This window comes from Eleginops maclovinus, chromosome 4 (genome assembly GCF_036324505.1).
Source record: "Eleginops maclovinus isolate JMC-PN-2008 ecotype Puerto Natales chromosome 4, JC_Emac_rtc_rv5, whole genome shotgun sequence".
NCBI classification, from domain to species: Eukaryota; Metazoa; Chordata; class Actinopteri; order Perciformes; family Eleginopidae; genus Eleginops; species Eleginops maclovinus.
This window is the reverse complement of record NC_086352.1, coordinates 20,620,236-20,638,017: the sequence shown is the minus strand read 5'-3', so window position 1 is coordinate 20,638,017 and position 17,782 is coordinate 20,620,236. Positions and strand designations below refer to the sequence as shown.

At 44.7% G+C, this 17,782-nt stretch overlaps 1 protein-coding gene across 2 annotated transcripts; it reads left to right on the top strand.

Annotated features, from left to right (window-relative positions):
• The first annotated feature begins 736 nt into the window (after positions 1–736).
• gas6 (growth arrest-specific 6) lies at positions 737–17,752 on the top strand. 2 transcript variants are annotated; one of them, XM_063881240.1, is made up of 15 exons: positions 737–1,214; positions 1,431–1,591; positions 3,620–3,644; positions 3,754–3,816; positions 5,786–5,908; positions 6,864–6,983; positions 11,290–11,412; positions 12,473–12,594; positions 12,763–12,881; positions 13,531–13,720; positions 13,805–13,969; positions 14,423–14,606; positions 14,768–14,907; positions 14,986–15,187; positions 15,834–17,752. In XM_063881240.1, exons 1-15 carry the CDS (start codon positions 1,139–1,141, stop codon positions 15,983–15,985), a joined length of 1,965 nt encoding a protein of 654 aa, XP_063737310.1. In that variant the 5' UTR covers positions 737–1,138; the 3' UTR covers positions 15,986–17,752. The 2 variants fall into 2 exon arrangements, with proteins under 2 accessions (XP_063737310.1, XP_063737311.1); XM_063881241.1 differs by lacking the exons at positions 737–1,214; positions 1,431–1,591; positions 3,620–3,644; positions 3,754–3,816; positions 5,786–5,908 and adding an exon at positions 6,137–6,627.
• The last annotated feature ends 30 nt before the right edge of the window (positions 17,753–17,782 follow it).

Sequence of the window (17,782 nt, the reverse complement as noted above, 5' to 3'; positions counted from 1 at the left end):
GCAATGAGGACTGATGAGGGCTGAATTGTAAAGAAATTAGTCAAATGAAAAGTGCACTCGAGTCTGATTTGTTAGTCAAAAAAGATTCAGGGGAAACAAAACTGAAAGAACAGTTACTTGGAAAAGGAAGTAATCTGTGTGAAATGACTGCACTGAAAGTTTCGTACTGAGAGCATCAGTTAAATTAACAATATTCAATAAGCAGAATGGCCCCTTGCAAGCCCCTTGTCATTATATGTATTGCTAGATAAATTATTGATGCATTAATGTGTAAGCAGCGTTTCAGTTGAACAACTTTACATTATTTTGGGTAGTTTAATATAGATATGAGTTATTGTGTGTCAAGCAATTGAAATGAATCCCACATTTATTGCAACAAAATTAAAGATGTACAAAATCATCTATAACTAATTTTAATCCAGGTATATAAAATATATTTGATTCTGAAATGTATTATCTGTGTAATGAGTAATTTTACTGTTGGCACTTTAAGTTACTTTTGTGCTTTTACTCAAGTATGATTTTTGATCTATGAGTTTTTAATCGACACGACAAATTTAAGAAAATGTTTGAACATTGTGCAGCAGAGATTATACACACACACCCACTCGCACGCACAACCCATGCGCACGCACACGCACACGCACACACACACACACACACACACACACACACACACACACACACACACTCTGAAGGAGTGAGGGAGGCATGGTTACAAACTCCGACTGCACTTTTCAGAGCTGCTCCCCCTCCTGAAGCAGAAGAGGCGTGCTGCTGCTGTCTTTCTCCGCAGAGTGGGGACTCAGCCCGGCCAGAGAGGGCTCACACAAGAGAGGAGGGTCACTAAATAAAGTACAGACCGCTATGGGGGACGCACTGCACCGCAGAGAAACGAAAACGATCGATTAGTTCACATGTTTAATGAAGAACATGCGGGTGGATCACACGACAGTTTAGGTGATTTTGCATCAAAACGTTAAGCAGCAACGTTCGGAAGTACCTGAATACCTGCAGTGTGTTTCGCTCTTAGCCTTGGTTCGGTGACATTGAGAGACACACAGAGGGGGATAGTGGGACTTTAAAAGGGAGCAGGAGGAAAGTTTCTCAAGCTTGGAGCAGACACAGCGGCGAAACAATGCTGCTGACCCCGACAAAGTGCGTTGCATCGGCAGCCCTGCTAATCCTGCTGTTTGTCCGCTGGTCCGACAGCAGTAAGTAAACACTCACATGCTAGGTGGCTAGCTAGCTCGCTAAGTCCCCTTTGACATGTGTGGCTGATGATGATGTTATTAACGGTAGATGTTTCGCAACCTTTCTCAAATGTTTTTGTTTTTGAGGGCTAATATAAAGCTTAAATCCAGAGTTGTTTGACCTTCTCATGCTCTTGTAGGTTAATTAATATGTTCTTTTGGGGTCTCTTTTTTTAGTTTCGTTGTCTTCCCAAGAGGCAAACCAGTTTCTGAGCAGACACAGGAGAGCAAATCAAGTTTTCGAGGAGACGAAGCAGGGTCACTTGGAGAGGGAATGTGTGGAAGAAAAGTGCTCCAAAGAGGAGGCCAGAGAAGTGTTTGAGAACGACCCGGAGACTGTGAGTATATTATGTGTTTGTTGCACCACACCGCCACTACAAAGTTATTGTATTTAGTCTTAGGTTGCATGCAGAAAACAAAACACAATTATAGCACCATAACGTCCAACCTCTGCATTTAGTCAGTCCTAAAAGGTCGTCGGTGAAGGTCTGGACTACACTATTACCAATTGAAATGGAACCGTAATGTCACTTTGCAATGTTGATTATTGACAGGAAGTTGATAATGACAGTCAATTCATGACGTGTAATGCAACAGCAGAATGATTCATTGTCTGGCCCCGTGGTGTTCATGCTCCAATGAGTCCTGATACTTGTCAGTGCACATACTATTCACATGTCAAAGACTTGGCATGTTTTCCTCTTCATTTTGTTTGCTCTTGTGACAGACACTGAATCAGCGTGGCTAAGCCTTAGTTTATGAAATACAATTTCAGTGAATACACTGCACTTCTCTTTATACTTGCACAGTATGTACAGCCCTATATTGCAGATTAGTTTCTATTCCATTTTAATAAATGCAAAGAGTTGCCTCTCCATCCATGTGACATAAGATTTTCATTGCCAACATATACGTTGTATCTGCTGTGCATATGACAAATAAAACCTTGAAACCTTGAAACCTTGATGTGAAGACGGCAGCCAATTGAATATGTGAAACATATGCTGAATATGCATACTGGCCCAGAGATAGAAATGATGTAATGTGAAAGAAAACATGTACTTCAAGTTCACTACAGACATTCTGTATTTACTGAGTAGTTATATTATGTTATTCTTGCCCAAACCACTTTGAATTGTTAGCTTTTAAGACATAAGGTCAACAAGTGTATCCTGACAGTGTTGAATCTATTATTTTCTGACTACTTGATTTATAAGTGAGGGATTAAAAAAAAAACGTTACCTGTTTGTGAGCAATGTGCTGGTGTTCCAGTAATTAGGGCGGCACTCAGGAAGTGTTGTGAATTGCGGCGAAAGAGTGAATGAGGCAATCGATGAATGTGAGATTAATCATAAGATTAGCACAGTGGACTGACATGGAAGCTGAGGGAGGGAGGATTAAAGCAAAGTTGAGCTGGGTTCAGGGGAAAGGGGGAAGTCAGGTGAGTTTGAGTCAGCTGGACGCACATCACTATCAGAGTTGTGATTATGTGCCTGTGGTCTTATACCATGTCGTGCCACAAAGCTGCAGTCTCATTCATAACTGCATTATTCATTCTGAGAGTGCCTGTCTCTGACTCTGCATTTTCTTCTACTGCTGCAGCTTTCTGGCTCTGCAGGGAGAGGGTGTTCCTGATACTCATGATTATTTTTAGCTACACACGCGAGCATGCAGTGTTTCTGGGCTCTCATGTTTTAGACGAAAGAACTGCTTTATTATGTCAGGATCAAGTTTACTAATTGCCCCAAACTGGTAATATGACTGCCTTCTGCAAATAATTTGTTAATGCATTCTGAGTTAGAATCAGACTTGTGTAAAAGGCTCCTAGCTTCATATGACTTGTGTCTAATAACTCATTCACAGGATCCTGCTGCGTCTGGCTCCTTCTACAGCAACGGGTCACCAAAGTCTCTGTGCCTCCATAGCCATTTTTGCCATTGGTAGACCATCCCCAAGTTTTGACCTACATGTAGAGAAGTACTGCAGCCAGGAGGAGGGAGGGATGCTACTACTATCAGGAATGCAGAGAATTCTCAGGGAGCCTTTGGCAAAGGGCTGCACCCGTTAGAGATAGCTCACACACACACAGATTACAGATAAATCATACTGTAATCTTTCTCTAGACATTAAACACATACACATGTCAGAATTAATGATTGTTTATGAGTCTTTTTGCACTCCCCTGAGTGTAAGCACAGAGATGAGGCATGAGGCAAAACCAAATCCTAGATTATGTCAAGTATTAGCAGAACTTCCCGTACTAACCGTATTCATTTATTTAAATATTTTTGTTCTGTTTAGATTTTTGTTTTATACGCCTGTGTCACTTTATCCTCTTCTCTTTCCACATGTTCCCCCTGATTTAGGACTACTTCTATCCCAAGTATTTAGGTAAGTTATCTAAAGTTGCATAAATCTTTTCATATCTACTATATCTAAAACATCTGGTCTGATAGACTATATCTGTAATCCTTTGGTTTTAATTGTTGTTTCTGTCTAGCCTGTATGGAGAAGTTTGGAGATGCTGAAAAGAAGAAACAGGATCTGATAACGTGTGTCCATAGTAAGTTTTATGCCGTCTTATCTGTCTACCAATGTATTTTGGAGGGGAGTCTTTTTTTCTCACCTTTCAGTCTGTCTTTTCTCTGTGCTGTGTAAGTAGTATTATGTATAGAGAGAGGCACCTAGTTCCAGTGTGGGGTTGGGCTGCACTGCAGTATCACCTCTCTGCATCACACTGAGGCACACTCTTTAGGCAGAAAAAGAAAAGGACGCAGCTGAAAAGAAATGCTGAATTTCTTAGGCAACTCCAGGTCAGTTCTTGCAGCGTGACACCTGAGTATGTGACTTTGAAGTAGCCTGAGTGAACTGTGTGATGTATAGGTGTCGGTGAGTAATATTGCAGCACTTTGCTACAGTGATGCTGCAGATTGGTGAATGGGTGACACACCCCTTTTGTCGTCACATACTCCCTCTCTCTGCGTGACTGCACCAGCGTCTTCCTGAGCTTGCTTAGTGGAGCAGTGACGTGAAAAGAAAGGACTGACGTGAATGGAGCACGGGGTTTCTGCTGCATGAGGATACGAGAGAGCAACCGGTTTCTTTGCTATTGGCTGAAGAACCTCGAGGGGGGGTTTCATGACTCAACTGCAGCATCATGAAACGACAGCTCAGCAGCTATCTCTCTCCCATCCCTTTTCTTTCTCTCACTGCAGCTCTCTTCCCATCTGTCTCTCGCCTCACTGCAGACTCATGGTGGGTGGTACACTGGTTTTAAAGTAATCATGACATTCCACTTATTCGTTTTATGGAATACTTCATCTAGATGTCATGTTATGGAAACACACAGTATCAGCTTCATATTTGCACATACCAAAAGCACAGCAGACAATGTTTATTCTCCTTCTCCTCCTCCCTGTTCCCTTAGCCTGCGGTTTACACACTTGAATGTTTTCGGGGTCTTTTGCGGAAAATACAATCATCAAACACAAATATTCCCATGGCCTCGCATTTACTGAAAGTGACAAGAATTGCTCCTGTAAACCTTCAGGGCCTTATTGAAATTGCCATTGTGGTAGCCCAAAGTGTCTGCTTTATTAAATATAATAAAATGTAGTCGCACTGTTTGGATCTTTACATTTTTACGCCTACAAAACTAGTGAGAGTCCTGCGGTTACCCTCCCCTTAGAAGGTGACATATATACAGATTTTTTTTTCTCCTATTTCTTTGTTTCTAATTGGTGATCGCCTTCCTTTTTTCTTCTCCTTTTGTTAGGTCCACCTCTTGTTTGTGTTGTTATCCACTAGTCATTAGAATGTATCTCCAGAACATCTCACAGCAGGAGCATGCAATTTATAATGGTTTTATTTTGCCACTATGTGTAGCACTCATGTTAGTAGACTGAGCCTGCTGTCAATGGGCTCTGAAAGAACACATGTGAATTGTTAATAAATGTCAGTAACTAATTACAGTAAGGGCATGTATTATACAGTGTTGTGAATCATTCATTGGTAAAGTTGTGCCTTTGTATTTCACATGTGAGCTTATTTCCGCCCTGTTCCCCTAATCCTCTCCACACACTGTCCTTTGCTCTCTATGATATCCAGCGAACATGCCCAGACATGTCGAGCTGTCACACTCGGCTGCTAGGAAAACAAAATTGCATTTGGGAGAGAAAAAATTCACTTACACAACCTTGGCATGAAAGAGAGGGCTCAAGTGAAAATATGTTTTGGAAAAAAAGGACATTCAAAAGAGTTGAATATCCATGTGTTTGTTTTTAGCTAGAGGACAGGTATGCTGGGAAGGACGGAATCAGTGCATATCAGGCTGGAAGGCTTAGCCAGCTTAAAGCTATTTATATTGAACTCCTGATGTGCAGAACCTAAGAGACGCCCTTCCTCTGTCTGGTATCAATATCCAGTCTGTTATAATGCCTGTATGCATCTGGTTTGTCTAGACTCAATTTTAAAGCAGAAATAACCCTTTCTCTCTCTGTGTGTTCTTGTTTATGTTTTTCTCTCACTTGAAGATATACCGGATCAGTGCTCTCCTTCTCCCTGTAATCCCAGAGGTACAGTGCGCTGCGAGGACAAAAAGGGCGACTTCCTCTGTCACTGTTTCACAGGCTGGGCAGGAGCCAGATGTGAGAAAGGTACTGACATCGCTATAAACATTTGGACACTCTGTGCTATAGTTCGGCCAAGGTTGAATTCTTGCACTGTCACTCTGTGTCATCTCCAGCCTCACTCAATACATTTCATAACCTTGCTTCTGACAGCCTGTCCTGTATACTGATAGAAAGATCTGGCTTCCCGTCGCTTCTAATAGTCATTTACCGTCAAATAATTTCATTGTTTCTAATTCTGTTGATGTGAACGTTTTTATTTTGACCTTTTAGAACTCTAACCTAGTGTTATCTTTCACTCTTATCTTGCAATTGCAGCTGCTGTTGTTGACAAGCCTCTTTAATATCAACTGTTACTGCTGCAGCTAATAATGATGTGTGAATTGTGTGTCAGGTCAATATGAGCTGCGTGTGCGGGAACTCAAAACAGCAATCTATTTGTCTCATTAGAGGTCAAAGCTAGTCACTGTGTATGGATATGAGAACAGGCTTACATTGAATGTCACAGCAAGGACTCTGAGCTGACAAATATGAAGTTTACATGCAGGAACTACAAAAAGAAACACTGAGGGAGAGGAAGACTTGTTGGTTTATGGCACAGCATCATTTCCACTGTGACTCATCCTGCCACCTTACTGCGAGAGGAAACCCCGACAGATTCAGTTTGACTCGGGCTAAGCCTTTCCACTTGACGACCGCACTCTTCCTAAACACTCAGCTGCTACACAGCCACTATGACATAGGGTGTAAGTTATTTGTGAAGTGTTTAACAAAGTACAAATAGAATATTTAGGTGAGCTTTTCAAACCGTATCAAACTTTACCCTGTGTGCTCCTGGTCAGTATTTCAAAAGTAAACTTCAAAACCGTTTAAACACACCATGGTCCTGAAAAAGCTGAACAGAAGCCAAATAAGCTAATGTTTTCACAGCCCATGATGATGTTTTTCCTGCATTGACTGTACTGTATGGTCTTTTTTGCAGATGTCGATGAGTGCAGCAAGACAAACGTAGGGTGTGACCACATATGCAACAACACTATGGGCAGTTACCGCTGCTCCTGTCACGGAGGCTACATGTTGGTCGGACGCCACATGTGTAATGGTGAGCATGTCTTCCATTGTTCATGTCAATATGTCGCTGCAAACAACACTTTGATAAGGTGCTGGTTTCCGAGAACCAGCACCTTATCGTGGTGGAGAGGTTTGTGTGCCCCGATGAACCTGGGGGCTGTGTTGTCTGGAACCTTGTGTTCCTGGTAGGGTCTCCCATGGCAAATTGGTCTCAGGTAAGGGGCCAGACTAAGATTGGTTCAAAAAGACTTCATGAATGAACATAATTGGAAGCGAGGATACCCGGCCCGGAGGAAGCCCGGGGTCCCCTTCTGGAGCCAGGCCCAGAAGGAGGACTCGTCAGCGAGCGTCTGGTGGCCGGGCTTGCCACGGAGCCCGGCCGGGCACAGCCCGAAAAAGCAACGTGGGCAACACCTCCGCTTCTCCGTCCCGCGGGCCCACCACCTACGGGAAACAACGATGGGGTCGGGTGCGCTGCCAGAAGGGTGGCAGTGAAAGCAGAGGGTCTCGACGGACCAGACTCAGGCGACAGAAGTTGGCTTTGGGGACGTGGAATGTCACCTCTCTGGGGGGGAAGGAGCCGGAGCTTGTGCGGGAGGTGGAGCGTTACCAGTTGGATCTGGTGGGGCTCACCTCTACGCACAGCGTCGGCTCTGGAACGTTACTTCTGGATAAGGGTTGGACTCTATTCTTCTCCGGAGTTGCCCAAGGTGTGAGGCGCCGAGCGGGTGTGGGGATACTCACAAGCCCCCGGTTGAGTGCCGCTTTGTTGGAGTTTACCCCAGTGGACGAGAGGGTCGCCTCCCTACGCCTGCGGGTCATGGGGGGGAAACTCTGACTGTTGTGTGTGCTTATGCACCAAACAGCAGTTCAGAGTATTCGGCCTTCTTGGAGACCCTGAAAGAAGTCCTGTATGGGGCTCCTGAAGGGGACTCCTTAGTCTTGCTGGGAGACTTCAACGCACACGTGGGCAATGATGGAGACACTTGGAGGGGCGTGATTGGGAGGAACGGCCCCCCTGATCTGAACCGGAGTGGTGGTTTGTTACTGGACTTCTGTGCTAGTCATGGATTGGCCATATCAAACACCATGTTCGAACATAAGGATGCTCATAAGTGTACGTGGTACCAGAGCACCCTAGGCAGAAGGTCCATGATCGATTTTGTAATCGTATCATTGGATCTGAGGCCGCATGTTTTGGACACTCGGGTGAAGAGAGGGGCGGAGTTGTCAACTGATCACCATCTGGTGGTGAGTTGGGTCGAGTGGCGGGGGAAGCCTCTGGACAGACCTGGTAAGCCCAAACGTGTAGTGCGGGTGAACTGGGAACGTCTGGAGGAGTCCCATGTCCAGGAAGCCTTCAACTCACACCTCCGGCGGAGCTTTTCAGGCATCCCTGTGGAGGCTGGGGACATTGAACCAGAGTGGGCGGTGTTCAAAGCTTCTATTGCCGAAGCTGCGGCGGGGAGCTGTGGTCTCAAGGTCTTAGGTGCCTCAAGGGGTGGTAACCCTCGAACCTCCTGGTGGACACCGGTGGTTATTGAAGCCGTCCGACTGAAGAAGGAGGCCTTCCGGGATATGTTATCCCTGGGTACTCCTGACGCAGTTGCAAGGTATCGACAGGCCCGAAGGGCAGCAGCCTCAGCCGTGGCCGACGCAAAGCAGCGGGTGTGGGAGAAGTTCGGAGAAGCCATGGAGAAGGACTTTCAGTCGGCACCAAAGTTGTTCTGGAAAACCGTCCGGCACCTCAGGAGGGGGAAGCAGGGTACCATCCAAGCTGTGTACAGTAAGGATGGGGCGCTGTTGACCTCAACTGATAGTGTGTTAGGGCGGTGGAAGGAACACTTTGAGGAACTCCTGAATCCGACAACTCCGCACTCTATGTTAGAGGCGGAGCTGGAGTATGAAGGGGGATCAATTCCAATCTCACGGGGGGAAGTCACTGAGGTAGTTAAACAGCTCCACAGTGGCAAAGCCCCGGGGGTGGATGAGATCCGCCCAGAAATGCTGAAGGCTCTGGGTGTTGAGGGACTGTCATGGTTGACACGTCTCGTCAACATTGCGTGGAAGTCGGAAACAGTACCGAAGGAGTGGCAGACCGGGGTGGTGGTTCCTCTCTTTAAAAAGGGGGATCAGAGGGTGTGTGCCAATTACAGAGGCATCACATTACTCAGCCTCCCCGGGAAAGTTTACTCTAAGGTGCTGGAAAGGAGGGTCCGGCCGATTGTCGAACCTCAGATTGAAGAGGAACAATGCGGTTTTCGTCCTGGTCGTGGAACGACGGACCAGCTTTTCACTCTCGCAAGGATCCTGGAGGGGGCCTGGGAGTACGCTCATCCGGTCTACATGTGCTTTGTGGATTTGGAGAAGGCGTATGACCGGGTTCCCAGGGAGATACTGTGGGAGGTGCTGCGGGAGTATGGGGTGAGGGGGTCTTTACTCAGGGCCATCCTGATCCAGTATCTCTGTACTCCCAAAGCGAGAGCTGTGTCCGGGTCCTCGGCAGCACGTCGGACCGTTTTCCGGTGAGGGTTGGCCTCCGCCAGGGCTGCGCTTTGTCACCAATCCTGTTTGTGATATTCATGGACAGGATTTCGAGGCGTAGTCGTGGGGGAGGGGGTTTGCAGTTCGGTGGGCTAAGGATTGCACCACTGCTTTTTGCAGATGATGTGGTTCTAATGGCTTCATCGGTCTGTGACCTTCAGCACTCACTGGATCGGTTCGCGGCCGAGTGTGAAGCGGCTGGGATGAGGATCAGCACCTCCAAATCTGAGGCCATGGTTCTCAGCAGGAAACCGATGGATTGTCCACTCCAGGTAGGGAATGAAGCCTTACCCCAAGTGAAGGAGTTCAAGTATCTCGGGGTCTTGTTCTCGAGTGAGGGAACAATGGAGCGTGAGATGGGCCGGAGAATCGGAGCAGCGGGAGCGGTACTGCAGTCGCTTTACCGCACCGTTGTGACGAAAAGAGAGCTGAGCCAGAAGGCAAAGCTCTCTGTCTACCGGGCCATCTTCGTTCCTACCCTCACCTATGGTCATGAAGGATGGGTCATGTCCGAAAGAACGAGATCGCGGATACAAGCGGCCGAAATGGGATTTCTCCGCAGGGTGGCTGGCATCTCCCTTAGGGATAAGGTGAGAAGTTCAGTCATCCGGGAGGGACTCGGAGTAGAACCACTGCTCCTTCGCGTTGAAAGGAGCCAGTTGAGGTGGTTCGGGCACCTAGTGAGGATGCCACCTGGGCGCCTCCCTAGGGAGGTGTTCCAGGCACGTCCAGCTGTGAAGAGACCGAGGGGTAGACCTAGGACCAGGTGGAGGGATTATATCTCTTCACTGGCCTGGGAGCGCCTTGGAATCCCCCAGTCAGAGCTGGTGGATGTGGCCAGGGAAAGGAAAGTTTGGGGCTCTCTGCTGGAGCTGTTACCTCCGCGACCCTGGCGGAAAAGCGGGAGAAGATGGATGGAAACAACACTTTGTTCAAATCAGTCTATCTTTCAATCTTTTTGAATCCAGTTTCTAATTTGGAAAATGTCTGTGGCTGCGGCCCCTTTAGTAATCCAATGGCAGTGTTTTTCTCTCCCGTGACATAATTATAATTTTATTTCCATAAAGAATACATGGTTTAGATAATATATTTTCACCAGGTCTAGTATTACAAACTCACGTTTTGCAAGGAATCATTATTAAACCCATGAACCATGATTAAGACACATTGACATTTGCATTTAATTGCTTTTAAAATTGTGTCTTTAATGTAAATATTCATTTTACTGTGACAGATTCTGTATTTTACTGTATACATATTGCTTTAACAAGTATATCATTTGTTTGTTATAAATAGTGTACTTACCACAGTTTGAAACAAATGAATCTGTTGGCCTAATTTTAAAGCGGCTTTGGGTTAAGTGTTTTAATAAGGTCATTTTGATTCAAGTATAGCTAAAGGGGAAAGTTTGCCAATGTTCTTCCGGGTTTGTATTGTTACGGTTTGGGTGCTGTGTACAAACTTGCAAAATAAATGACATATTTCTCAGCATCAGCGGCAGGGATCACCGGGTGCAGGAAACACAAAGAGGAGCCAAACTGCCACATTCCAACGCTACAAGCCATTTGCCTTTAACAAATCACAACGAGAATTTACCAGCAATCTTTTTTTGGCTGATTCTATTTTCCCACTTTCCCGTTTTCTGACAAATTATATTTCTGACACTAATGAATAAAGGCACAAATAACCAGCTCAGATTATCGTTCCAGCTGAGGAGTCGACTGTATAGTGTTTTTGGTCCTGATTCCAAGAAGACTCTAACCGCCAACTGACATTCATTTTGTTTCCTTCAGATGTGGATGAGTGTGAGGACCCAGGTGTGTGTGGAACAGCGCGATGTGAGAATAAGGAGGGCAGCTATGATTGCTTGTGTGATATCGGATATGTCTACGACAACGAAACCAAAAGCTGTGTTGGTAAGTGTGTATACAAACAAACACACATAGTTTCATGATAACTGACTGAGGAGCAGCTTCAGCCGCAGCAGGACTTGATGCAGCTGTGTTGTGGGGTCACGAAAGGAATGCAAAGATATCTGGAGACATTCTGTTTAACTGGGTAACAGGTCATGCTCTCCCTGCCTTAGAAAACAGTTTTTTTCCCAGGAAAATACAGTGACCACTCTGATTCACCTATGTCTGGTACACAGACCTTTTCAGACTACCTTTTTCATTTCAAATGTGGTCAGGGCAGAAATGAATGAGGTTATTTAAAGGACAACAATCAGAATTAACCAACACAATAGATATGCCATAGGTGAGACAAGTGTTCACCTTTGACTCACTAAGTCTGGCTTTATATGCATTGAGCAACATTCCCAATCCTCGAATTCAACTTACCTTAGTAAATGTGATTTTAAGAGCCCACCATGTACAAATATGATACTGTCCTGTATGTCAAACAAGTTTACTCTCACCTTGTCCCGAGCAGCAAAGACTCACTGCTCGCTACACTATCATACTCAAGAATGGAAGAATATTCAAGACCAATGCCATACTGTCTGTTATTCGATAAGATGACATTCTAAGATAAATAACCACAACATTATGTCTGTTGGTAAATATTAAATAAGAACTCACTGACTTAAAGCAAAGTCATTTTCCACTCCTGCTCAGTTTTGCTTGGCTGTGGAAACCAGACTTTTCATAACCTCTTTGTCCCTCCTCTTGAGACCTAATGTTTTTTTAGCTAACTCGCTCATGGCCATGTACGGTTGTACATGGAGCGGGGAGATACCACCCAGTCAACGTCCAACACCACTTAACTCAAATGTTGTTTGCATTCCTTGATATGTTGACAGAAAAGACATTGATGTTTTTTTAACGCTCAATGCTTTTTGGCTCTTTAAGTGTTTTGACTTCCTTCACAAATTGAACTGAAAACACATAAACTCTCTCTGTTGTTGTAGCTTATATACCTCACACATATTTTATCTCACCTCTACTAAACTTCATCAACCTGCTCTGCCCCCATCAGATGTGGATGAGTGTGAGGCGGGTGTGTGTGCAGAGGAGTGTCTGAACACGCCGGGGAGTTTCCGTTGCTTCTGTGATGGTCGTCAGGGCATGAAGCTGGGCCAGGACCTCAGGAGCTGTAAGGTGAAACACATGATCTGTGGCCAATATTAACCAGCTATTTCATCAACTTATGTTGTTCAATATGAACCATTTACTCCATTCCTGATTTGTTAAGTAATTGAAGAATCCAATGGTTGTCATGATGTAGCAGCATGCGTTATCCACAGTTTTCTGTTTGTGTTTTCACAGCCGATAACCCCCTGCATGTCGCCGTCTCTGAAGAGGAACTCTCGCTCGCTCTACCTGGGCCGCATGTTCAGCGGCGTGCCAGTGGTGAGGCTGCGTTTCCGCCGCCGGATTCAAACTGGGTAAGAACGATGCTCAACACTGTCAACAGTTGTCTCCTAACAAAAATCAGCTCTGCACTCATGCCTTAGTTACCGTAAGTTTGAAAACAGATAAGTGGTTAAAAATACACTTCTTGTAACCTGCTGGTAAGTCCTGAGAAGACCAGTCTAAGGAGGTCCTAAAGAATTGACTTCAAGTATTACAAGATTTTATGGGTGATTTATTTATTCCTTAAAGTATTTCTCTGGCATCTCAATGCTGCCCAAGACTGCATTAAACTCCAAACCTGTTGCCTAACTTTTTGCATATTTGATGATTTATATGCATTAGAAGATGAACTAATTGGAGATTTGGCCTATCATTAAGTTTTTGATGATATTTTTGTTATTTAATGGGCATGTTTGTAATAAAGTCAACAGTGGGCTGAACAGTCTCTTGTTTTAATGTCTTTTAGGGAAAGGAGTTCCTGAAAAGTTGTTACAGCTAGAAATAAAGGTCTAATTGTATCTGCCGCCCACTTGTTTCTGCGCCAAGTGGATAGCAGATACAATTATTTTGGTCACTCAAAGGTTTTTCTTCAGATTTGGTCTTTCTTCTTTTTTCATTTTTATTCTTGATTATATTTGTCGTACAAAAAATAATTGAAATAAACTGTTCCCCACCTTCCAGCTTTTCTGCAGAGTTTGACTTCCGCACCTACGACCCTGAAGGGGTGATCTTCTTCGCCGGGGGTCACCTTAACAGCTCCTGGATCGTGCTGGCAATGCACAATGGGCGGCTGGAGCTTCAGCTGAAATACGGCACAGTCAGCAGGGTCACCAGCAGCGGACCCATCGTCAGTGACGGCCAGTGGAGAAAGGTAAGACGTTTCTGAACAGTAACATGCTTCTACATTAGCTTCAACAGCCGAACGCTTCTTTGAATGTCTTGTTTTTCTCTTCAGATCTCGGTGGAGGAGCAGGGGCGGAGTCTGGTGATTAAGATTGACAGGGAAGCCGTCATGAAGATTGCAGTAAATGGTGATCTGTTTACGCTGAAGAAAGGCATGCATGAACTCAACCTCACCGTGGGAGGAGTCCCATTCAGAGAGGACGGCCTCTTCAATCAGGTGTTTATTTCTATGTGCTTGTATATTTTCACTTCGGTGGAAGGAGTGAGGCAATCTGCTCAATTTGTCTTTCTGTCAGCATGATGATAGGAAAGTAGCCAAGTTTTCATGAAAGAGAAAGAATGTGGGCAGTGGTGGCAAAGTGGTTCGGGGCTTGGCCTGGGAACTGGAAGGTCCAAGTCCCCAAAAGACCAAGTGCAACTGTGTTGTCCCTGAGCAAGGCACCGTTCCCTACACTGCTCCCCGGGCGCCGTACATATGGCAGCCCACTGCTCCTAATGCTAGGATGGGTCAAATGCAGAATTCTCGATTAATAAAAGTACATCTTTCTCTTTGAATCCTTAGCATTTGAAGAAAATCCAAGTTTGAAACACCCATTAGGGCTGAAATTGAGATTGTTTTGATTGCTAAAGTGATATATACTGACAGATTGTTTTGACTACATTTGCGTAGGTGAACCCCCGTATGGACGGCTGTATGAAGGAGTGGAAGTGGTTGACAGGCGAAGATACTTCCATACAAGAAACCGTTCGGTCCAATGACAACATGCAGTGTTTCAGCACCGAGGTTCCTGGAGCGTATTACCCCGGCACAGGCTTCGCTCTCTTCAACATCAGCTGTGGTGCAGTGTATGAAGGTATGGGAGTGTTCCGCACGTCCGAGCTTAATTGCTTTTTATTTAAGTAGTTGATGTTTAATTTGAATGGGGGAGTGTTTGTCGGTTCCCATCATTGCCATACTTCTGTTGATAAAGTCCATGGCCTGCTTTTCTCCTACTTCCTGTTATCTTCACTACAGAATCCCAGAACCTTAGCATACAGTTGACCCTGCGTCCAACCTCAGCCATCGGAGTCCTGTTTGCACTTGTTCACCAGGACAGAGTCCCTCTCTCCATCGTGCTGGCCGACTACCATCCCGGCACCGATGAATGGCGAGATGTAAGTATTTAAAAGCTCAACTTGTGTATGATTGTTGTCTGTGTTTGATCTGTTAACCAACCTTTTATGTGTCTTCAGTATATTCTGGTGTCTATAGGTGATGTCATTGTTGCCAACTCTCCTGCACCCCTGTGTGACGGGGACAGTCATGACATCCAGGTGACGATCTCAGGAAACCAAACCCTGCTGCTGGTCGACAGCAAGTCTGGACGTAGTGAAGACGCTGATATTCCTTTTGACATCTTTTCACAGTCCAGCATCTTTGTAGGAGGCCTTCCTGGTGAGGATACACGCATACTATAAACACATTTAACAGGATGTTATTCATGCAGTATGTAGCAATTTATTTGCGGAAAGTGTTGTACAGATGCTACACACTTACAGTGGAGGGTTCAAAATTGGCACAGTGAAATATAATAATAATACTCGGAAATGTTTCTCTTTTCAGTATGTAAGAATACCGTCTTATAGCAAGAACACACATATGCACTCTAGTGTAGGTTATTCATGCTTTTGAAGTCAGTACATTGTGGTCTAGAACTAGGCAAGATAACATTTTGCACATTTAGATTTCTTAATTCCACAGGCACACAACCCTTGTAATATCCAGTTTTAATTAACCAGATCAGTTGAATGAGGTAAAGATTAAAATCTCTGTCAGACCGTCTTGTTCAGTTAATAAAAATACGCATAAATCATGACTGGTAATTATGCATCATTATGCAAATGTGTGCCATTTATAAATCGACAAAAAATAAGCCTCGTATGGATCTATACTTCTATACTTGATGAAAGCGCTACGTGTTAGGGTTTACTGAGTCTGATTCAACATGCTGACTAATACTGTCCACACACTGGAAAGTTACGTGTCCTACACAGTGCATCTTGTTTTCTGCTGGATGACATGTTGTTGTTTCTCCCCTCAGATGTTCCTCTGGTGACCACGCTGGTGTCGGCGCCCTACAGCGGCTGCATGGAGGTCAGTGTTAACGGACACCCTCTGGACTTGGACCAGGCCATCCACAAACACAATGACATCCGCTCGCACTCCTGCCCCCTGCTGGACTCTCGCCAGTGACCAGAGCAAATGATGCATTAGCAGTTCATAGAGGCAGTGGGGATTATTTCCAATATATTTATAAAAGCTTTGACCAGTGGGGAGATGATTTTGATTGGAAGGTAAAACACACATAAAAGCTATGCCAGGTTTCGTGGTTCAGCTAAAGCCTTAGACCAGGATCCCCCATGTCCCTTTACTGTGACGACACTGCTGCCTACAGGCACTGGCAGGGATTTTCACAGTATTCTCCGTCTAATGACTCCATAAGGAGTTAATAAGCCAATCATCTATGTCCCCTGTACAACATTGCCTGAAATACTGCCCATGCATCACAGCCTGTAAGCCCATAAGAACACACAGGGCCTTATCTAAAGCTATGTCCAATGGTTGGTCTGGGGTCAGCATACTACGTCTGGCGTCCTGTGCTTAATGCAGGTTTGACGGGAACTTTGTAGGCACAGTGACTCTTTGCTGCGGCAACTCCGCTGATAGAGCTGCGGTCATGTTGCTTACTTCCACTCTACACAACGACCCCGCTCATGTAGAAAAAAAATGGGGACCAGATCATAAGCGTTTCATCGGCTTCCCTTATTCAAAGGAAATCACTGAACATTGCTCAGATCTCCGAGAGTGTTTGATTCATCATGATTTTAGGGGTTGATTGGGGACTAAATCCACCTTATTTGTTCCTTACAAGATCAGCCCCCTCTGTCACCCCCGCAGGGCGGCCTGGTGTTAGGCACAACTTTGTGTTCTGTAGAAAACTTTGCACATTGTTGCAGGTAGCAATGGACTGCGCGTGAAGCCAATTTCCTCCCCACCAAAGCAGCACTCCATGTCTGCCTGCAACCTTAAAAATCAACCGTGTGCCTACAAAGAACAACCAACCCAAACTTCACAGCAGCTTCCCTCCAAATAGGTGAATCATATCACACAGGTGCAGTACTGTAACACACAAACAGATAATGCTTTGCATTGCAGTTAAAACACTATGCATTTCCACCTGTGCATTCTGCAGTACGACAGTCTTTTAAAGATTTGACTGACACCCTGATTCTCAATAATCCTCACATGATGATAGATTAGTCTCAGAAGCACAGACGGGAAAGTGCCCTCTCCATTAGGAGAGAGTGAGCACTGAATTGAACGCACGACACAAGCTACTGAGAGTAAAAAGAGTGCGCTGTAATATACTGAGTATGTAAATAATGTGACTGTACAATGCTTTATAGAAGACAGAAAAACACTACCTTCTGCTCACTGAGGTTTCCTGCACATTTAATTTGATCCAGTAATCTGAGGCTCTGCACTTCTCTTCACTTCATCTGCTTCCTAAAAACATTTGGGTAACAAAGACACAATTCTTATCTTGAAAACGGAAGGGGGAGTCTGCCAGAGCAATATCCATGGATCCAAGGGTCGTACATCTTTGGGGACTCAATTTTTAATTTGATTTGATAGGTGCTGAGCAAATGAAAACACAATTAAAAGAGAGAATGTCAGGAGCATTGTCTGAGAATGCCAAAAGGGCTCCAGTGTTATTTTACTTCCCTCTGTAATGTATCATTTTCCAGATTTCTGAAGAATGAATGCCAGAATATAGAGCTTCAGGACTTATTGTATTTTTTATCATGTGTTGTATATTGAACTTGTCTTTAGTTTTCATTTTTCACTTTCACTAACTGCCAGTATGTGTACAATGGTGAGAGGTGTCTGCCTTTTGAGTTTCAACCTTCCTCTACAGTGAAAATGCTATTTAAACAAAAATAAAAGCAGTTGTATGAACATCATAGAGTAAAATTGTATTTTCAAAAA